Here is a 19,745-nt window from a genome sequence, read left to right as displayed (position 1 = left end):
AGAAGGAACTGCAGATGCTGGAAAATCGAAGGTACACAAAAAAAGCTGGAGAAACTCAGTGGGTGCAGCAGCATCTATGGAGCGAAGGAAATAGGCAACGTTTCGGGCCGAAACCCTTCTTCAGACCCGGATTTGTAGGTTAATCGGCTTGGTGTAAATTGTAAATTGTCCCTAGTGTGTGTAGGGTAGTGTTAGTGTGCGGGGATCGCTGGTCGGCGCGGGCCCGGTGGGCCGAAGGGCCTGTTTCCGCGCTGTATCTCTAAACTAAGCTGAACTAAACTAAACTTTGTTCCTTTTCAAATGATCCCATTCGGCTTGTGGTGAAGTAAAAATGAATTTGCAGATAAAAACAGCTTGAACTTCCCAATAAAGCATCATGCGTCGGCTCTGATACATGGACTCCACAAGACGTTGGCACCTTAAGTGCGATCTAAATTGCCCTTGACGGTGTGGGGAGCGAGACATCTCAACATGTAGCTCAGTCCAAGATGCTCATGTCCAGAGCTCAGTTGGAGTTTGATGGCAATTTTGTCCTTGTAAACCTTCAAGTATTCCTGACTGACTTTCGCCTGTCAAGAACTCCAACTTCTGTTCCTCAGATGTTTGGTTTAGTACAGAGACACAGAGCAGGAAACAGGCCCTTTGGCCCACCGAGTCCGCGCCGACCAGTGATCCCCGAGCACTAACACTATCCCACACACACACACCAGGGACAATTTACACATTTTTACCGAGGCCGATTGGCCGGCAAACCTGTCCGTCTTTGTGGAGTGTGGCAGGAAACCGGAGCACCTGGAAGAAAACCCCACCGGGAGAATGCGCAAACTCCGTACAGACAGCGCCCGCAGTCGGGATCGAACCCGGGTATGTGGCGCTGTAAGGCAGCAGCACTACCCACTGCCCACTGCGCCGCCCTAGATTGAAGTCAGGTAAACCATATTACCCGAATGCTAGGTTGACAAAAATGCTGGAGAAACTCAGCGGGTGAGGCAGCATCTATGGAGCGAAGGAAATAGGCAACGTTTCGGGTCAAGACCTTTCTTCAGACTCAATGGGACCGCTTTATTCCTAATTTTTAAGCAAGTCTGCTGCGAATCAAATGTCATACAGTATCTGTGGCTGAGAAACACACCAACTCTGAGGATTTCGTAAGTAATCTCTTTCAGAGGCATGTTGCTTTTTCTCTCGAACTAGATGTGTTTCGCTTGGCAGAATTCTAAATGTTAGGTTTCCTGGTGGGAAATCCAAGAGCAGACAGGTCACCAAGTAATAATTTAGCTGGAGTGCACAGTGGACTTTGAATAAAATGGGGAGGTTTGCTCCAGTTGTTATTTTTGCCTGTTATTCCAGTACGGAGGAGGTTTCTACAAGTCAGTGTCCAAATCTCTCTCTCTGACAATGTTCTGACCCTCCTACACACTCGTAACCTGAGACACATTGGCCACACGTTCAAACCAATGGTCCAGTTTAGAGATAACAGCGCGGAAACAGGCCCTTCGGCCCACCGGGTCCGCTCTGACCAGCGATCCCCGCACACTAACGCTATCCTGACTATTTTTACATTTACACCAAGCCAATTAACCTACAAACCTGTATGCCTTTGGAGTGTGGGAGGAAACCAGTTTAGAGATACAGTGCAGAAACAGGCCCTTCGGTCCACCGGGTCCGCTCCGACCAGCGATCCCCGCACATTAACACCATCCTACACCCACTAGGGACAATTTTTACATTTACCAAGCCAATTAACCTACAAACCTGTACGTCTTTGGAGTGTGGGAGGAAACCGAAGATCTTGGAGAAATCCCACGCAGGTCACGGGGAGAACGTGCAAACTCCGTACAGACAGCAACCGTAGCCAGGATCGAACCCGGGTCTCTGGCGCTGTACTCGGTGGGTCGAAAGGGCCAGTTCCCGCCCCCGTGCCTCGAAAACTCTAACAGCCATAGTTCAGTGCGTGGGTGAGTTGTCGGCCGATCTCAGCAAAGAGGTCCTTCTGCAGTTGTACAGGGTCCTGGTGAGACCACACCTGGAGTATTGTGTGAAGTTTGAGGAAGGACATTCTTGCTATTGAGCAGCGTAGGTTCTCGAGGATAATTCCCGGGATGGCTGGACTGTCATATGTGGAGCGGCTGGGCTTGTATACTCTGGAATTTAGAAGGATGAGAGGGTATCTTATTGAACCATATGAGATTATTAAGGATTTGGACACGCTAGAGGCAGGGAACGTGTTCCCGATGTTGGGGGAGTCCAGAAACAGGGGCCACAGTTTAAGACTAAGGTGTAAGCCATTTGAACGCTTTTTCACACAGAGAGTTGTGAGTCTGTGGAATTCTCTGCCTCAGAGGGCGGTGGAGGCTGGTTCTCTGGATACTTTCAAGAGATAGCTGGATAGGGCTCTTAAAGATAGCGGAATCAGGGGATATGGGGTGAAGGCAGGAACGGGGTACTGATTGGGGATGATCAGCCACGATCACATTGAATGGCGGTGCTGGCTCGAAGGGCCGAATAGCCTACTCCTGCACCCAGTGGCGGACTGGGTCTAAAAATACTGGTTGCCAGGAGACAAAGGGGGCCCACTTCCTCAGGGTCCCACTTGGTATAGGGGGCCCACTTCATCAGGGTCCCACTTGGTATAGGGGGCCCACTTCATCAGGGGCCCACTTGGTATAGGGGGCCCACTTCATCAGGGGCCCACTTGCCATCGGGCAAGCTGACACCCTGGCCAGTCTGCCACTGCCTGCACCTATTGTCTATTGTCTATCGTCTATTGATTCCAGCTGTCGGCTGCTCCAGGGGAGATTCAGCCCGGGAGATAGTTAGCAGGCCAGGCGAGGTTGTTCCAGCACTCGTGGACACAGCTTTGCAATCAACGGCTTGACGGGGAAATTGATGTTTCTGTCCTAATAACACGCCGCCGGTAAAGAATGGGAAAAGAAGTGTAATGAAATCATAATGAAATCACTGACATCAATTCTGCTGAAGGTCATCCCAGAGTACAAATGGAGAAGTAATTTTTAAAGTGCCTCATTTCAAGTCCATTCCGCACACTCCTTGCGATATTATTTCCACACTCTATAAATCCTCTCCCTCTGTTTTACAAGTATGTCCTAGCTCAATCATAAAGCTCCTTATTTAAAGAGCTCCACGGCGTCTAGAGGGATGCCGATCACAGAGGGGAGGAGGAATGGGTTAGCGTACGCTGAGCGCTTTAGTTTAGACAATAGACAATAGGTGCAGGAATAGGCCATTCGGCCCTTCGAGCCAGCACCGCCATTCAATGTGGCCATGGCTGATCATCCCCAATCAGTACCCTGTTCCTGCCTTCTCCCCATATCCCCTGATTCCGCTATTTTTATGAGCCTTGTCTAGCTCTCTCTTGAAAGCATCCACAGGTGCAGAGAATTCCACAGACTCACAACTCTCTGTGAGAAAAAGTGTTTCCTCGTCTCCGTTCCAAATGGCTTACCCCTTATTCTTAAACTGTGGCCCCTGGTTCTGGACTCCCCCAACATCGGGAACATGTTTCCTGCCTCTAGCGTGTCCAAACCCTTAACAATCTTATATGTTTCAATGAGATCCCCTCTCACCCTTCTAAACTCCAGAGTGTACAAGCCCAGTCGCTCCATTCTCTCAGCATATGACAGTCCCGCCATCCTTGTAAACCTACGCTGCACTCCCTCAATAGCAAGAATGTCATTCCTCAAACCTGAATTCCGTGGGGTGGAACACTCTCCAAGACAGGCGTAAAGCTCACCCTTTGACCTGTTTTTACACAATGTTAAATGGCCAGCTCGACATAGATGACCAAACCAACACCAAACCAACACCAAACCCAAACCTATTAGAAGCAGACCTGGGCATTTGATCCAATTTGAGATACCAGCTACCAAAACAGATGTGTACAGCAATTCGTTCTTCCCCCGCACAATTAAAGCACGGAATAGTCTTCACCCTACCATAGTTACTTAACCAGACGCAACAGAATATAAGGCAGCTCTTCTTCTCCAAGAATCCTTTTTTTACTTAAGTCCACCCTCCACCACCTCCAGTTTAAATTCCATTTGGAATATTTTGGAGGACCAAGAAGAAGATGAAGAAAGAGAGGTCTACTCATGAACCTTATTACAGCGGGGAAGAAGCTGTTCTTGAATCTGGTGGTGCGTGCTTTCAAGATGATAACCTACATTTGCATATGTATCTGTATCTCTGATACAGATGACCAACATCATGGGCCGCGGAACCGGGGGGGCTGGGGGGGGCTGCAGCCCCTCCACTTTTTTGGCAAGACATGCTTCATAACCCGATATTATCCGGCCCCCAGGCATATTTTTCTCTTCTTCTGAAGACCTCTGACATCCAGAATCTCAGAACAAGCGCCCAGTGAGCGAGCGCGGCAAAACCACGACCAGCCGCGGCGGAAACCGACTGCCCCCCCCCCCCCCACAAAAAACCCTCCCTCCCCTCCGCTCAACGGCCAGTCACAGCGCGGTTCACAGTCGAGATATGAGGCAGTGAACGAGGCGCTGGGATTAGCAGCCGAGCGGAAGGGAGGACGGGAGGAAAGGTGGGCCCAGAGAGAGAGAGACGGCCCCGAGAGGGAGACAACCCCGAGTGGGTGGGGGGTGGTTGGGGGGGGAATGGGGGATATATCAACCATGATCACACTGAATGGCGGTGCTGGCTCGAAGGGCCAAGTGGCCTACTCCTGCACCTATTGTCCATTGTCTATTGATAAACTGTATCTAAACAAACATTATTCTAGAAAATAGGACACAAAGTGCTGGAGTAACTCAGCGGGTCAGTCAACATCTCTGGGGAACATGGATAGGCGACGCTTCAGGTCGAGTCCCTTCTACAGACTCAGATATCTAATCAGATACTCTAGAATTTGAACATAGCCAGATATTTGAAACTTTAACTCTGTTTGTTCCCCCACGGATGCTGCCTGACCCGCAGGGTTTTTTTTTAACAGCGTGTTATGTCTTTGCTTTGAAAAAAATATACCTGGATTTTCTATTTCTTTTTTAAATCTTTTTATTAGCTTTTTTCCCAAAAAAACCCCCAAAACAACAAAAAATAAGAATAATGAAAAACATAACAATGATATTGATACATAGGGATCAGGATTACATTAATAACAGGTATAACCTAAATACGAGTCCAGTGTCAAAATACACATTAAATATAGACCTCTATGTTAATATAGTTAAACTAGACCAAGTGCAGACCCGTTGGGTCTTTCTCCAATGCGCGTTTGCGGCGGGGGGGGGGGGGGGGGGCTGCGGCATCACACTCACATTAACCACCCCCCAAACACCCCCCTAAACTAGAAAAAAAAAAGCAAAACAGAATCTGGGCTGCAAAGAATTTCAACAATTTAAGTCCCTGTTTGTTGTCAAGTCCGTTCCACCGTATAAAGGTAAAATAATTATTATAACGGTTGGAGATGACCTGGATTTTCTAAGGCCCACTTCAGAGGGTTTTCTGGTCGTTATTTCTGTCGGTTCACCGGGTTTTTGTTCCCTTGCAGCTGTCCCGTCGAGTCCGTACGGGCTGAGAGTCCTCGCCGCATCGCAGACGGTGGCGAGAATCGCCTTCACCAAGCCTGACTCGCACGGCGGCGTGCCCATCCACCATTACCGAGTGGAGGTGAAGCCAGCAGACACCGAGGACTGGAGGGCCGTCAACTCCAATGGGACCCAGAGTAAGTCGCCGCGGCTCCACGCCGAGCTGGCCGTGTGGGTGAGGAGGGCAACGGCACAGTGCGTGTGTGAGGTACATGCACTGGGCTGGGGGAGAGAGGGAGTGGGGAATCGCAAAATAGAGAGAGAGAGAGAGTGAGTGAGAGAGCTGGAGAGGGAAATAGAGGGAGAGGGGGAGAGTAGAGATAGAGGGGGGAGGAGAGGGAGAGGGAGAAAGAGGTGAGAGAGGGAGATAGAGAGAGGGTAGAGGGAAATAGTGGAGAGAGGGAGAGGGAAATAGAGAGTTAGTGAAATAGTGAGAGAGGGAGTGAAAGAGGGTGAGAGGGAGAGGAAAATCATGAAATAGAGAGAGTGAAATAGATGGAGCGAGGGAGAGTGAAATAGAGTGAGAGAGGAAGCGAAATAGAGGGAGAGAAGGAGGGAAATCAAAGGGCCGAATGGCCTACTCCTGCACCTATTGTCTATTGTCTATTCATCTCTAAAAAAACACTCCCCTCATTAAATTCCATTTGCCAAGTTTTTGCCTATTCTCGCTCAAACTATCTACATTCCCTTGCAAAATCGCAATGTTCTCATTAAGATATCCTTATTTTTGTCAGCGGGACAGGCAGCATCTCTGGAGAGGAGGAATGGGCAACCATTCTTCTGAAGAAACGACCAGAAACCTCTCCCTCTCTTCCTTCTCTCCAGAGATGCTGCCTGGCCCACTGAGTTGCTCCAGCTTTTTGTGTCTATCTTCGGTTTAAACCAGCATCTGCAGTCCCCTTCCTACACATGCTTATTTTTGCATTGTGTTGGAAGGAACTGCAGATGCTGGCTTACACTGAGGACAGACACCACGTGCTGGAGTAACTCAGCGGGTCAGGCAGCATCTCTGGATAAAAAGGAATGGGTGGCCTTCTGGGTGTGAACCCTTCTTCAGACACTGCCCTTCCACAGCACTTTGTGTCTGTCTTCATATAGGTCAGCATCTGTATTACCTTCCTAAACACAACTGCTTCGGTGAGGTTGACTGAGAGGGAAATATTTTAGGCATCTTTTGGTTTGGAGATACAGCGTGCAGACAGGCCCTTCGGCCCACCGAGACTGTGCCGACCAGCGATCACCCATTCACACTAGTTCTATGTTATCCTCCTTTCGGAGGCTAATTAACTTACAAGGCTGCGCGTCTTTGGGATGCGGGAGGAAACAGGAGCACCCGGAGGAAAGCCACGTGGTCACAGGGAGAACGTGCAAACTCTACACAACCAGCACCCGAGGTCAGGATTGGACCGGGGTCCCTGGCGCCGTAAGGCAGCAACAGCGCTATCGCCTGCTTAAATAACCTCCCTAGTAGCCAGTAAAACCAACAAAATCGATGAAGTTGCTCTGGCTCTGACTTCGCACAGGTTCCGAGTCCGTGTTCAAACACGGTGGCGCAGCGGTAGATTTGTTGCCCCACAGCGTCATTGACCCGGGTTCGATCCCGACCACGGTTGCTTGTCCGTGCGGAGTTTGTACGTTCTCCCCGTGACCTGCGCGGGTTTTCTACGGGAGCTCCGGTTTCAAAGGTTCAAAGGTTATTTATTAGTCACATACACCTAGGTGTAGTGAAATGCTTCTTGCCAATGCAGCACATAAAGAAAGAATACAGACATAACATTAATAAGAGATTTAAACATAAAGAACATCCCCCCACAATGGCTCCCACCATGAGGGAAGGCACAAGGTCCAGTCCCCATCCCCAGTTCACCCATAGTCGGGCCCATTGAGGCCTCCACAGTTGCCTCTACGGAGGCCCGATGTTCCTGGCCGTTCTCGCCGGGTGATGTTGCTCCGGCGTCGGGAGAATCCTCGCAGCGGCCTGGGACACCTGGAACGGCCGCTTCCGTACTGGAGGCCGCGGCTTCCGAAGCCAACAAGGCCGCGCCGGTTGGAGCTCCACAACTGGCGATCTCATCTAGAGATCCCAGGCTCCCGGTGTACAGTTCGGCGCACTCCCAGTTCCTCCCACACTCCAAAGACGCACAGGTTTGTGGGCTAATTGGCTTCGGTTAAAAACCGCAATTTCCCGCCAGTGTGTGTAGACGGGTGGCCACTGGTCGGCACGGACTCGGATGGCTGAAGGGCCTGTTTCCATGCTGTATCTCTTTGAAAAGAACAAAAGGTCGTTCAGTAGCTGTAAAATGAGAGGCGGAAAGTTTAAAGGAGATGTGTGGGGCAAGATTTTCACACAGAGTTCAAGTTCAAGTTCAAGTTACATTTATTGTCACATACACCAATTGGTACAGTGAGATTTGAGTCACCGCACAGCCACACCAATAAAAAGAACACAACACACGGTAGAATTTAACATGAACATCCCCACACACAGCAGAATCAACGTTTCCCACTGTGAGGGAAGGCAATAGAGTTGTCTTGTTCACCCGTGGTCGGGGCCTTCGTGCCCTCCGCAGTCGCCGCTACGGTGGCCCGATGCTCAGGCCCTCTCGCCGGGATGATCGGAGCACGGAAGAACACTCTCAGCGGCTTGATGTACAGCCAGATGACATCAGTTTAACTTGGCATTAAGTCCGGCACAGACATTGTGGGCCTAATGGCTTGTTCCTGTGCTGTACTCTATTCTGTGTTCTATGAGCTTGCAAAACCTCTCCACAGAACTGCTGCGATTTCTCCGTTAAAACTGAGCCTGGTGACGCCTTTTCCCTTGGTAACGCTTCCTGGAATATTCTACCGCATTTATGGGCCTGTCCCACTTGCCGATCTTTTAGGCGACTGCCGGCGACCGTCATAGTCGTAGCCGGTCGCCGAAAAACCGGTGGCAACCTAGGTCACCCTGGCGACAACCTACGACAGCACCCACGTCAGGAGAAGTCAAGCTACGCCCATTGGCGTCAAACCCACTGTCGCCTAAAAATGTTTCAACATGTTGGAAATTTAGCGGCGACCAGAAAGACGCCAACGATGTTTTGCGCGACTGAGGAGACGACTCCCGGCGACCACCGGCGAACATGTGGCGACAAACTAGCCTAAAAAATCGCCCAAGTGGGACAAGTCCAGAAGGGATTATAAAGTTAACATTTGTTGCTGTTATTCCTACAGCTTTCCCTCATCTCAGTCTTAGGTACGGGACAGCGTATCAGACTAGCGTTCCATTTCCCTCTTTTTTTTAACGAATACTTTTATTCATAAAACAAAAACAAACACACAGAGTATGAAGGCAATCAAAGGCGGCCTATATTGGCAGTTTACAAACAAACAGTCATCAGACTAATATATCACCAACTTTATCAATAATACACTCGACTTCCAGCGGCAACCAGCGTTCACGGAAGGCCTCCAGATTCCCCGTGGACACCGCGTGTTCCCTCTCCAGGGACACGCGGGCACGGATGTAGCCTCTGGGCGTTTTTTACCTTGTTGGGGATGTCAGCGAGCGAAGGAACCTAGCGTGCTTAATGTTATTATGCTCAGGCCAAAACGCTTTCACCCGCGGTACCACTGCTGTCATCACGGCTCACAGTGCTAACGGTTTGCTTCGACAATGGCAGTCGTTTGTGATAGTGCGGCTGACATCAAGAGATGCCCCAGTGACTCCAGCAGCGGCGACAGTATATCACGTTCACTCATGCCTTCATCACTCAGCGGCTCTCCACGGACAAGGCAGAGAAACATCGCTCTCGTCTGAAATACGCCCCCTTCTTAGTCTAGTTGAGAGATACGCCGCGGACCAGCGATCCCTGCACTCTAGCACTATCCCCCCCCCCACACACACACACACACACACACACACTAGGGGCAATTTACATTTATATCAAGCAGATTAGTCTACAGACCTGGGAGGAAACCGGAGCACCCAGTGAAAACCCACGCAGGTCACGGGGTGAACGCATACAAACTCCGTACAGACAGCACCCGTAGCCGGGATCGAACCCGGGTCTCTGGCAGTGTAAGCGCTGTAAGGCAGCAACTCTACCGCTGTGCCACCCGGTTTTAGTTTGGTTTAGTTCAGAGGTACAGCGTGGAAACATACCCATCGGAGTGGAATTGATATTAGTGAGTACACAGAGTATTTTACCCGGGGGGGGGGGAATCCTAAAGCATAGGATCAGAATCATGGGCCTGTCCCACTTAGACGACTCTTTAGACGACTGCCAGGGACTAGTTTTAATGGAATTCATCTACGACACCTGGCGACAACCTACGACATCACCTCCAACAACCTACGACAACAGCAACAGCAACCAACGACAACAGCTACAGCAACCTACGACAACAGCTACAGCAACCTACGACAACCTACGACAGCAACTTTTGTGGCAGTCGCCTGTAGTCCCCCAAAAAATCGCCTAAGTGGGACAGGCTCATTAATCTCAGGAACCTGAGGACCTAGGTTTAAGGTGCGGGGGAGAAAGATTTAATAGGAACCCGAAGGGTAACTTCTTCGCACAATGGATGGTGTGTGTATCGAACAAGCTTCCAGGGGAGGTAGTTGAGGCAGGGACTATCCCAACGTTTAAGAAACATTTAGGCAGGTATAAGGATAGGACAATAGGGATCTGGGCCAAATGCGGGCAGGCGGGCCCAGTGTAGATGGGACATGTTGGCCAGTGTGGGCAAGTTTGGACTGTTTCCCCTGTATCACTCTGTGAGATTGAACGCAGTGTTTGGTTTTTAAAAAAAGCCTGCAATTGTTGTAAAGTGACCCACAGGATGGTGGAAAAGCAACATAAAGAACAACTTTTGTACAGTGGGGTGCAAAATATCCCCGCACGGCTCCACGTGTCAGCATAATATTGGACTCAGCACTCCAATATCAGGGCAACATGAATGTCAATGCAGATTGCAGCATGAGGTGGCACGGTGGTGCAGCAGCAGAGTTGCTGCCTCACAGCGCCAGAGATTCAGGTTCGATCCCGACGACGGGTGCTGTCCGTGCGGAGTCTGTGCGTTCTCCCCGTGACCCGCGTGGGCTTTCTCTGGGTGCTGCGGTTTCCTCCACCACATCCAGAGATGTGCGGGTTTGCTGGTCAATAGACAATAGGCGCAGGAGTAGGCCATTCGGCCCTTCGAGCCAGCACCGCCATTCAATGTGACCATGGCTGATCATCCACAAACAGTACCCATATCCCCTGACTCCACTATCTTTAAGAGCCCTATCTAGCTCTCTCTTGAAAGTAATCCAAAGAACCGGCTTCCACCGCCCTCTGAGGCAGAGAATTCCACAGACCAATTCAGTCGACCCCCTGTGAATTGCCCCTCGTGGGACAACATAGAACTAGTGTGAATAGGTGATAGCTGGGCGGCGCGGACTCGGTGGGCCGAAGGGCCTGTTTCCATGCTGTGCCTCCAGACTAAAGTGAAAAGCCTCGCCGCGGAAACAATGAACCGCTGATGCTGGTTTACGCAAAAAGATTCAAAGCGCAGGTTTGTTGGTTAATTGGCTGCTGTGTGAAATGTGTGTAAACTCGGGATCGGATAGTGCTAGGGTGCGGGGTGAACGCTGGTTCGCTAAAGACAACAACTCTACCGCTGCACCACCATGCCCGCCCTTCAACAGCCCCAAATCCAAGGTCACCCTCTTTGCTTGTTTACATCTTGCTGTCTATGGGAGCTTGCTGTGTAGATAATGACCTTGCAAAGTTCCTTGGCCGTTCGAACCTTTCGACTGTGAAAGGTTGGATCTAAATGCAAATTCTTTCCTTGCATCAGCAAGCCAAACACTTTCAATTTGGAATATTATATTTTCTTCACTCTCTATCTCTCTCTTTGTTTTTCACTTTCCCCGTAACTAGTTTCCAATTAATAGCATCGGGGCGGCCCAGCGGGGGAAGGGAAGGGAAGGTCGTAGCCATTTGGGGAAGTGGTCAGTCTTGGTATCTTTCCCAGCTCGCTGGCATCAGTGGGGACGATGGCCGGGCTGGGGGGGGGGGGGGCTTGCCTCCGAGCAGTGTTTAACGTGGGCCAGTGGGTGGCTGAGTAACAGTGCAATAAAGGCCGCTGTTTACAATCTGTGCCCTGGTCGTTTCCATTAGCGGCATCATAAGCCTACTCTGTGTTCGCTGTGGGAAGCACTTTGTAATGATGGCGCTGGAGCAGGATAATTAGAGTATCTGTGTCCCGCTGCTCGCAGGGAAACACAGCAGCCTCTTGTATTATTTTTAAACTTTTTTTTTAGGAATGCAGCGTGGAAACAGGTCCTTTCCTGTTTGTTTGCTGTTTTTTTTCCCTTTTTCCTTCCGCCCACAATATTTAATATGTAAAATAATATTTGATTCTGTTCCATTCTATTTGTAGTTTGTTTGGTTGTTTGTTTGTTTGTCTTTTTGCACAAAGTCCGCGAGCATCGCCCAGGGTTGGATTTAGATGAAGAGAGGCCCTAGGCTATTCCACTTGTGAGGCCCCTCCCAACCCGCTATGAGAGGCCCCACCCAATCAGCCTATGAAGCCTATAGGTAAATCCGGCCCTGCCGAGGCCCCCCTAGATCTCGAGGCCCTAAGCTTGAGCTTGTGAAGCTTATACGTAAATCCGGCCCTGGCATTGCCACTTTTCATTTCACTGCACATCTCGTATGTGTATGTGACGAATAAACTTGACTTGACTTTCCGGCCCACTGAGTCCACTCCGACCGGCGATCCCCGCACACTAACACACTTACTGACAATTTTATTTTTAACGTTTCCCCCGCTCCAATTAAACCCCACAAAACCTACACGTCCTTGAGATGCTGAGGATACCCAAACTCTCCCCATAGCTCAGGCCCTCGAGTCCTGGCAACATCATCGTAAATCTTCTCCGGCTTGAAAACATCAATGTCCCAGATGTTGTGGAATTTACTGAGCTGCTGGGGCTGACCCAGTCGGGGAGTGAGTGTTCTGTCGCACAACTAACTTGTCTGTTGTAGATGCTGCAAATGGTCTGTGGTGTCAGGAGGTGAGTCATTCTCCACAGGGGACCAGGCCGTGGTAGGTCATTAAGGTCGTAAAATGATAGGAGCAGAATTAGGCCATTCGGCCCATCAGGTCTACGCCGCCATTCAACTGTGGCTGATCTATCTCTCCCTCCCAACCCCATTCTCCTGCCTTCCCCCCACAACCTCTGACACCCGTACTAATCAAGAATCTATCTATGGTAGACAAAAGTGCTGGTGCAGCAGCATCTATGGAGCGAAGGAAATAGGCAACATTTCGGGCCGAAACCCTTCTTCAGACTTCGGCCCGAAAAGTTGCCTATTTCCTTCGCTCCATAGATGCTGCTGCAACCGCTGGGTTTCTCCAGCATTTTTGTCTACCTTCGATTTTCCAGCATCTGCAGTTCCTTCTTAAACACAAGAATCTATTTATCTCTGCCTTAAAAATATCCACTGACTTGGCCTTCCCAGCTATCTCCAGAGGACATCAATGGATTTAAAATGCCAATTAAGAACATCATTGACGGGCGACGATTGTGGAAAGGGGTGGAAAGGTGACTGGTGGGGCTAGACAATAGACAATAGGTACAGGAGTAGGCCATTCGGCCCTTCGAGCTAGCACCGCCATTCGATGTGATCATGGCTGATCATCCCCAATCAGTACCCCGTTCCTGCCTTCTTCTCCCCATATCCCCTGACTCCGCCATCTTTAAGAGCCCTATCAATAGGAAGCGTGAGCATAGATTTGTACGCGGTCAATTGAAAAACCTGACTGAATGTCAAACTGACAGACTGCACTGCAATTGTCAGCGGTGTATGAATAATTCAAGTCTGTTCTCCAACTGCTTGTGAGTGCGTCTCTGGGCCACTCCACCACTTCTCAAGCCTTTCTGTTCCTTCACCGTTCCTTTTCCTGTTGCCACGGATAATGAGATGGCCTGGGCTAAGCGTAATTAGACTTCCCACCAAACTCAATCCATCACTCGTGACACCGGTACCGCTTGCACCCCGCTGCGTACAGCTTCATTTTTTATCCAAGGTAGACACAAAAGGCTGGAGTAACTCAGCGGGACAGGCAGCTTCTCTGGAGAGACGTGATGGGTGACGTTTCGGGGTCGAGACCCTTCTTCAGACTGAGAGTCATGGGGACGGGGAGATACATAGGCAAGGAAGTGTGAGGTGTGAAAAAAGGACAACGGGAATGGAGATCAAGGAAAATGCCGTGGAGTCGGGGGGCAGGAGGAATGACAGAGGGGGGAGCAGCGAGAGAGGGTGTTGCCGAACTCCCGTCGCAGAGAGGAGGAGAACTTAGGCGAACCTTGAGGAGCTTTCGCAGTGGAGGGGACGTGTACGAATGAACTGCAGATGCTGGTTTTTTATCACGTCACCCTTGGGTTCGGAGCGCGACAACTGATCAGCCAGTGGTCTATTGGCCTTGGACTCGGAGAGCTGTGAGTTCATGTCGCACTCCCGGATCCCGGGAATGACTAGGTTAACATATGATGAGCGTTTGTCAGCACTGGGCCTGTAGTCGCTGGAGTTTAGAAGAATGAGGGGGGGGGAATCCTCATTGAAACATACAGAATAGTGAAAGGCTCGGATAGAGTGGATGTGGAGAGGATGTTTCCACTGGTGGGAGAGTCTAGTACTAGAGGTCACAGCCTCAGAATTAAAGGACGTTCTTTTCGGAAGGAGATGAGGAGGAATTTATTTCGTCAGAGAATGGGGTTACGAGAAAGAGATAGATCAGCTGGCGGAGTAGACTTGATGGGCCGAATGGCCTAATTCTACTCTTATCACTTATGACCTTATGACTCTGGAAATCTGAGAGGGCGGCACGGTGGCGCAGAGGTAGACTTGTTGCCTTACAGCGCCAGAGGCCCTGGTTCGATCCTGACTACGGGTGCTGTCTGTATGGAGTATGTACGTTCTCCCCATGACCCACGTGGGTTTTCTCCGGGTGCTCCGGTTTCCTCCCGCACCACAAAGTCGTGCAAGTTCGTAGATGAATTGGCTTCGGTAAAATTGTAAATTGTCCCTAGTGTGTGTGTGGGGTGGTGTTAATGTGCGGGGATCGCCGGTCGGCGTGGACTCGGTGGGCCGAAGGGCCTGTTTCCGCGCTGTATCTCTCAACAAGTTTGGCAGGACATTGCACTGAGGGATTACTACATTCTGCGATGATAATGAAGCCCATCTGCTGTTAAAATTGTTCGAGATTCCTTGGGAATATCTTTCAGGAAAAGCAGCAAACTTATCGCAAGTGGGCCCAGTGGACATGTGCACGGGCAAAGATTCCATCTGTCGCAGTGTTCATAACGAATAGGAGTAGAATTAGGCCATTCGGCCCATCAAGTCTACTCCCCCATTCAATCGTGGCTGATCGATCTCTCCCTCCCAACCCCATACTCCTGCCTTCTCCCCATAACCTGCCTGGCACCTGTACCAATCATGTGTTGCATGGGATAGTCATAGACTCATGGAGTCGTACAGCATGGAAACAGGCCCTTCGGCCCATGTCGACCAACATGTCCGAACTGCACGATTCCCACCTGCCCGCATTTGGCCAATATCCTTTTAAACCTTTCCTATCCATGTACCTGTCCAAGAATCTGTGGAATTCTCTGCCACAGAAGGTAGTTGAGGCCACAGTTCATTGGCTATATTTAAGAGGGAGTTAGATGTGGCCCTTGTGGCTAGAGGGATCAGGGGGTATGGAGAGAAGGCAGGTACAGGAAACTGAGTTGGATGATCAGCCATGATCATATTGAATGGCGGTGCAGGCTCGAAGGACCGAATGGCCTATTCCTGCGCCTATTTTCTATGTTTCTAGTATATTAAAAATGTCATTATAGTACCAGCCTCGACTACCAGATTCCAGATGCCATATTCAGGGACAGTTTCTTCCCAGCTGGTGTCAGGCAACTGAACCATCCAAGCACAACCAGAGAGTGGTCCTGAGCTACCATCTACCCTCGGACTATCTTTAATTGGACGTTAGTGGACTTTACCTTGCACTAAACATTATTCCCTTTATCGAGCATCTGTACACTGTACATCTGTACACAGCTCGATTGTAATCATGTATAGTCTTTCCGCTGACTGGTTAGCACGCAACAAAAAGCTTTTCACTGTACCTCGGTACACGTGACAATAAACTAAACCAAACTAAATCTAAACTACCTCCTCTGGCAGCACGTACCATATACCCACCATCCTCTGTGTGAAAAATAGTTGCCCCTCAAGTTCCAACTAAATCTTTGCCCTCTCACCTTAAACCTATCTCCTCTGTCTTTCATTCCCCTACTCTGGGGAAAAGACCCTGTGAATTCACACTATCTATCCCCCTCCTGATTTTATATCTCTCTATTAGATCACCCCTCATCCTCCTGCGCTCCAAGAAATAAGGCCCTAGCCTGACCAACCTCTCCCTATAGTCAGCATGGATAAGATACAGGCCCTTCGGCCCACCGGGTCCGCGCCGACCAGCGATCCCCGCACATTAACCCTATCCTACACCCACTAGGGACAATTTTTACATTTACCAAGCCAGTTAACCTACAAACCCTGCACGTCTTTGGAGTGTGGGAGGAAACCGATGATCTCGGAGAAAACCCACGCAGGTCACGGGGAGAACGTGCAAACTCCGTACAGACGGCGCCCGTGGTCGGGATCGAACCGGCGCTGCATTTGCTGCGAGGCAGCGACTCTGCCGCTTCGCCACTGTGACCGCCATGTACCAGTACACACGTTGGGCCGAAGGGCCTGTTTCCGTGCTCTATGACTCTGTGGCTCTATTAGCCCTGTCCCACGGTACGAGTTCATTCCAAGAGCTCTTCCGAGTTAAAAAAAAATCAAACTCGTGGTAAGCACGGAGAATGAACGTAGCGGGTACGTCGGAGCTCGGGGACGTCTCTTAGCGCTAACGGCAGGTACTCGGGAAGACTCGCTAACGGCAGGTAAGCACGGGAAGACTCGTGAAGATTTTTCAACATGATGAAAAATGTCCACGAGAGCCCCGAGTACCGACGAGTGGCCATTACCGTAAATCTCCGAGTTCGAATCAGGGCAAACTCGGGAGAACTCTTGGAATGAACTCGTACCGTGGGACAGGGCTTTAAGACTCCAGTGGTCATTGTCGATGTTCCTGTAGATCAGGTTTCCGTGCACTGCGTACTCTTCCCTGGGACCATTTACGTTTCCCGCCAACCACCGCGCGCGCAGTATTTGGATCTTTCCATCGTTAAGATGGTTGTGCTGACAAATCCCTCAGCCCGCATCAATCAGGCCAGTCCCGGCGGGAGAAGACGGATACCTTTGGATAGCTCCGGGAACAGATCGGCAAAGTCGTTTGTAAGCATCACCAATCAGACTCAAGACCTTGCCCAGAGTGAAAGTTGCACTCTATGCCCAATCCATCTTCACAGCTGGTAGCTCAGTGCCCACTTGTGCCACCCGTCAGGCAGCCGAGACAAGGACGAGATGGTCATCCATCTCCTTCTGGAAGGTCCATCCACCAGGAAAGGTTGTCGCAGCTCAGGATATTGAGGATAGAAGCTGGGATGCGGCATTGACAGCTTCCAAGATGGCGTCCAACCTAGGCGACTGCATGCTGGCCTCAGAAGCACATCTACAGTCACATATTACAATCGCTCCACACTTTTAAATCTCTACTCCTACAGCAAATTGGACTTTGCTGACTTCCCCGTACATTGAACATTATTCCCTTATCATGTATCTATACACTGTAAATGGCGCAGTTGTAATCATGTGTTGTCTTTCTGCTGACTGGTTAGAATGCAACAAAAGCTTTTCACTGTACCTCGGTACACGTGACAATAAACTAAACTTTTTTCACAGTTGTACAACATGTTCATCATAAGGTCAGAAGTGATAGGAGTAGAATTTGGCCATTCGGCCCATCAAGTCTACTCTGCCATTCAATCATGGCTGATCTATCTCTCCCTCCTAACCCCATTCTCCTGCCTTCTCCCCATAACCTCTGACACCCGTACCAATCATGAATCTATCTATCTCTGCCTTAAAAATATCCACTGACTTGGCCTCCACAGCCTTCTGCGGCAAAGAATCCCACAGATTCACCACCCTCTGACTAAAGAAATTCCTCTTTGTCTCCTTCCTAAAAGAATGTCCTTGAATTCTGAGGCCATGAATTCTCTAGTCCCAGGCTCTCCCACTAATGGAAACATCCTCTCCCCATCCACTCTATCCGTAGTCGGGATCGAAACCGGTTCTCCGGCACTGTAAAGCAGCAACTCTACCCCTGCGCCACCGTGCCACTTGCCTGCATTCAGACACTTTGGAAATATCAGCTGCCTGAAGGGATAGGTTTAAGGAGCGAGAATTCGAGACTTCATCCTAGCTTTAGTTTTAGTTTTTCGTGTTAGCGATACAGCGCGGAAACAGGCCCTTCGGCCCACCGGTTCCTCACCGTCTAGCGATCCCCGCACACTAACGCGAGCCGACACACACTGGGGAGCGCAAGTACAGTATACCAAGAATGGTATACTCATTACACCAACTCTACCGTTGGTAGAGCTAAGTATACCAAGCGGTAGAGTTGATTTACAAGGGAAACCAGGTATACAAACACAAGCCAATTAACCTGCACGCCTGTACGCCTTTGGAGTGCGGGAGGAAACCGAAGATCTCGGAGAAAACCCACGCGGTCACGGGGAGAACGTACAAACTCCTGACAGACAGCAGCTGCAGTCGGGATCGAACCCTGGACTCCGGAGCGGCAAGCACTGTAATGCAGCAACTCTACCGCTGGGCCACCGTGCCACCCTAGCAGTTGCAGACAGCAGGAGGAAGGACAATGTTTCTCAGCTTGGTCATATGTATTCATTCACCAGTCCAAGCATCTGCCTTGTTGAATCCTCTGGCAATTTTTCAGGCAAAAAATCCTGGTGATATTGGGTCAGCATGTTCTATCTATTGATTTATTGATTCAGTCATTCACGTACAAACTTGAAACTAAACTTTATGTTGCAGGAAAGCTGTTGTCAAGCTGGAAAGGGCTCAGGGAAGATTTACGAGGATGTTGCCAGGACTCGAGGGTGTGGGCTATAGTGAGAGGTTGAGTAGGCTGGGACTCTATTCCTTGGAGCGCAGGAGGATGAGGGGTGATCTTATAGAGGTGTGTAATATCATGCGAGGAATAGATTGGGTAGATGCACGGAGTCTCTTGCCCAGAGTAGGTGAATCGAGGACCAGAGGACATAGGTTTATGGTGAAGGGGAAAAGATTTGATAGGAATCTGAGGGGTAATTTTTTCACACAAAGGATGGTGGGTGTATGGAACAATCTGCCAGAGGAAGTGGTTGAGGCAGGGACTATCCCGACGTTTTAGAAACAGTTGGACAGGTACGTGGATAGGACAGGTTTGGAGGGATATCGGCCAAACGCAGGCAGGTGGGACTAGTGTAGATGGTGTATGTTGGCCGGTGTGGGCAAGTAGGGCCGAAGGAAGAGACTGTTTGCGCACTCTATGACTATAAACACTGGGATTGTTTTGGCCCAATATTCTTATCTACAGCCCTTGTCACACTTGGAGATCAGTTGATGGAGAGTCAGAGTGAACAGAGCCCATTACACTGCAGTTCTGCTGAGCTAGTGATGTGGTCTGAGCAGGCCTTGAGGTAATAAATCATGAAGAATGTGCAGGGAGGAACTGCGGATGCTGGTTTAAACTGAAGATAGACACAAAATGCTGGAGTGACTCATAGAAACATAGAAAAATAGGTGCAGGAGTAGGCCATTCAGCCCATCAATATGATCATGGCTGATCATTTAAAATCAGTATCCCGTACCTGCTTTTTCCCCATATCCCCTGATTCATTTAGCCCTAAAAGCTGGATGTAACTCTCTCTTGAAAACATCCAGTAAATTGGCCTCCACAGCCTTCTGTGGCAGAGAATTCCACAGATTCACAACTCTCTGGGTGAAGAAGTTTTTCCTCATCTCAGTCCTGAGGCCTATCGCTTATTCATAAACTGTGACCCCTGGTTCTGGACTCCCCCAACATTTTCGGGAACATTTTTTCCTGCATCTAGCCTGTCCAATCCTTTAAGAGTTTTATATGTTTCTATAAGATCCCCTCTCAACCTTGTACCTTGTACCTTCCGAGGAGTCC

The 19,745-nt window shown here is 49.8% G+C and overlaps 1 protein-coding gene across 1 annotated transcript in view; it reads left to right on the top strand.

Annotated features, from left to right (window-relative positions):
* ncam2 (neural cell adhesion molecule 2) overlaps positions 1-19,745 on the top strand; it is a 110,434-nt gene that overhangs the window by 17,809 nt on the left and 72,880 nt on the right. Inside the window, exon 4 of the mRNA XM_033032404.1 lies at positions 5,531-5,704. Within this exon, the coding sequence (XP_032888295.1) occupies positions 5,531-5,704 (174 nt within the window). The remainder of the gene's footprint in view (positions 1-5,530; positions 5,705-19,745) is intronic.

The sequence above is a fragment of the Amblyraja radiata genome, chromosome 14 (assembly GCF_010909765.2).
Source record: "Amblyraja radiata isolate CabotCenter1 chromosome 14, sAmbRad1.1.pri, whole genome shotgun sequence".
NCBI lineage: Eukaryota > Metazoa > Chordata > Chondrichthyes > Rajiformes > Rajidae > Amblyraja > Amblyraja radiata.
The sequence above is the reverse complement of the archived record's forward strand: the minus strand, read 5'-3'. Positions and strand labels throughout refer to the sequence as shown.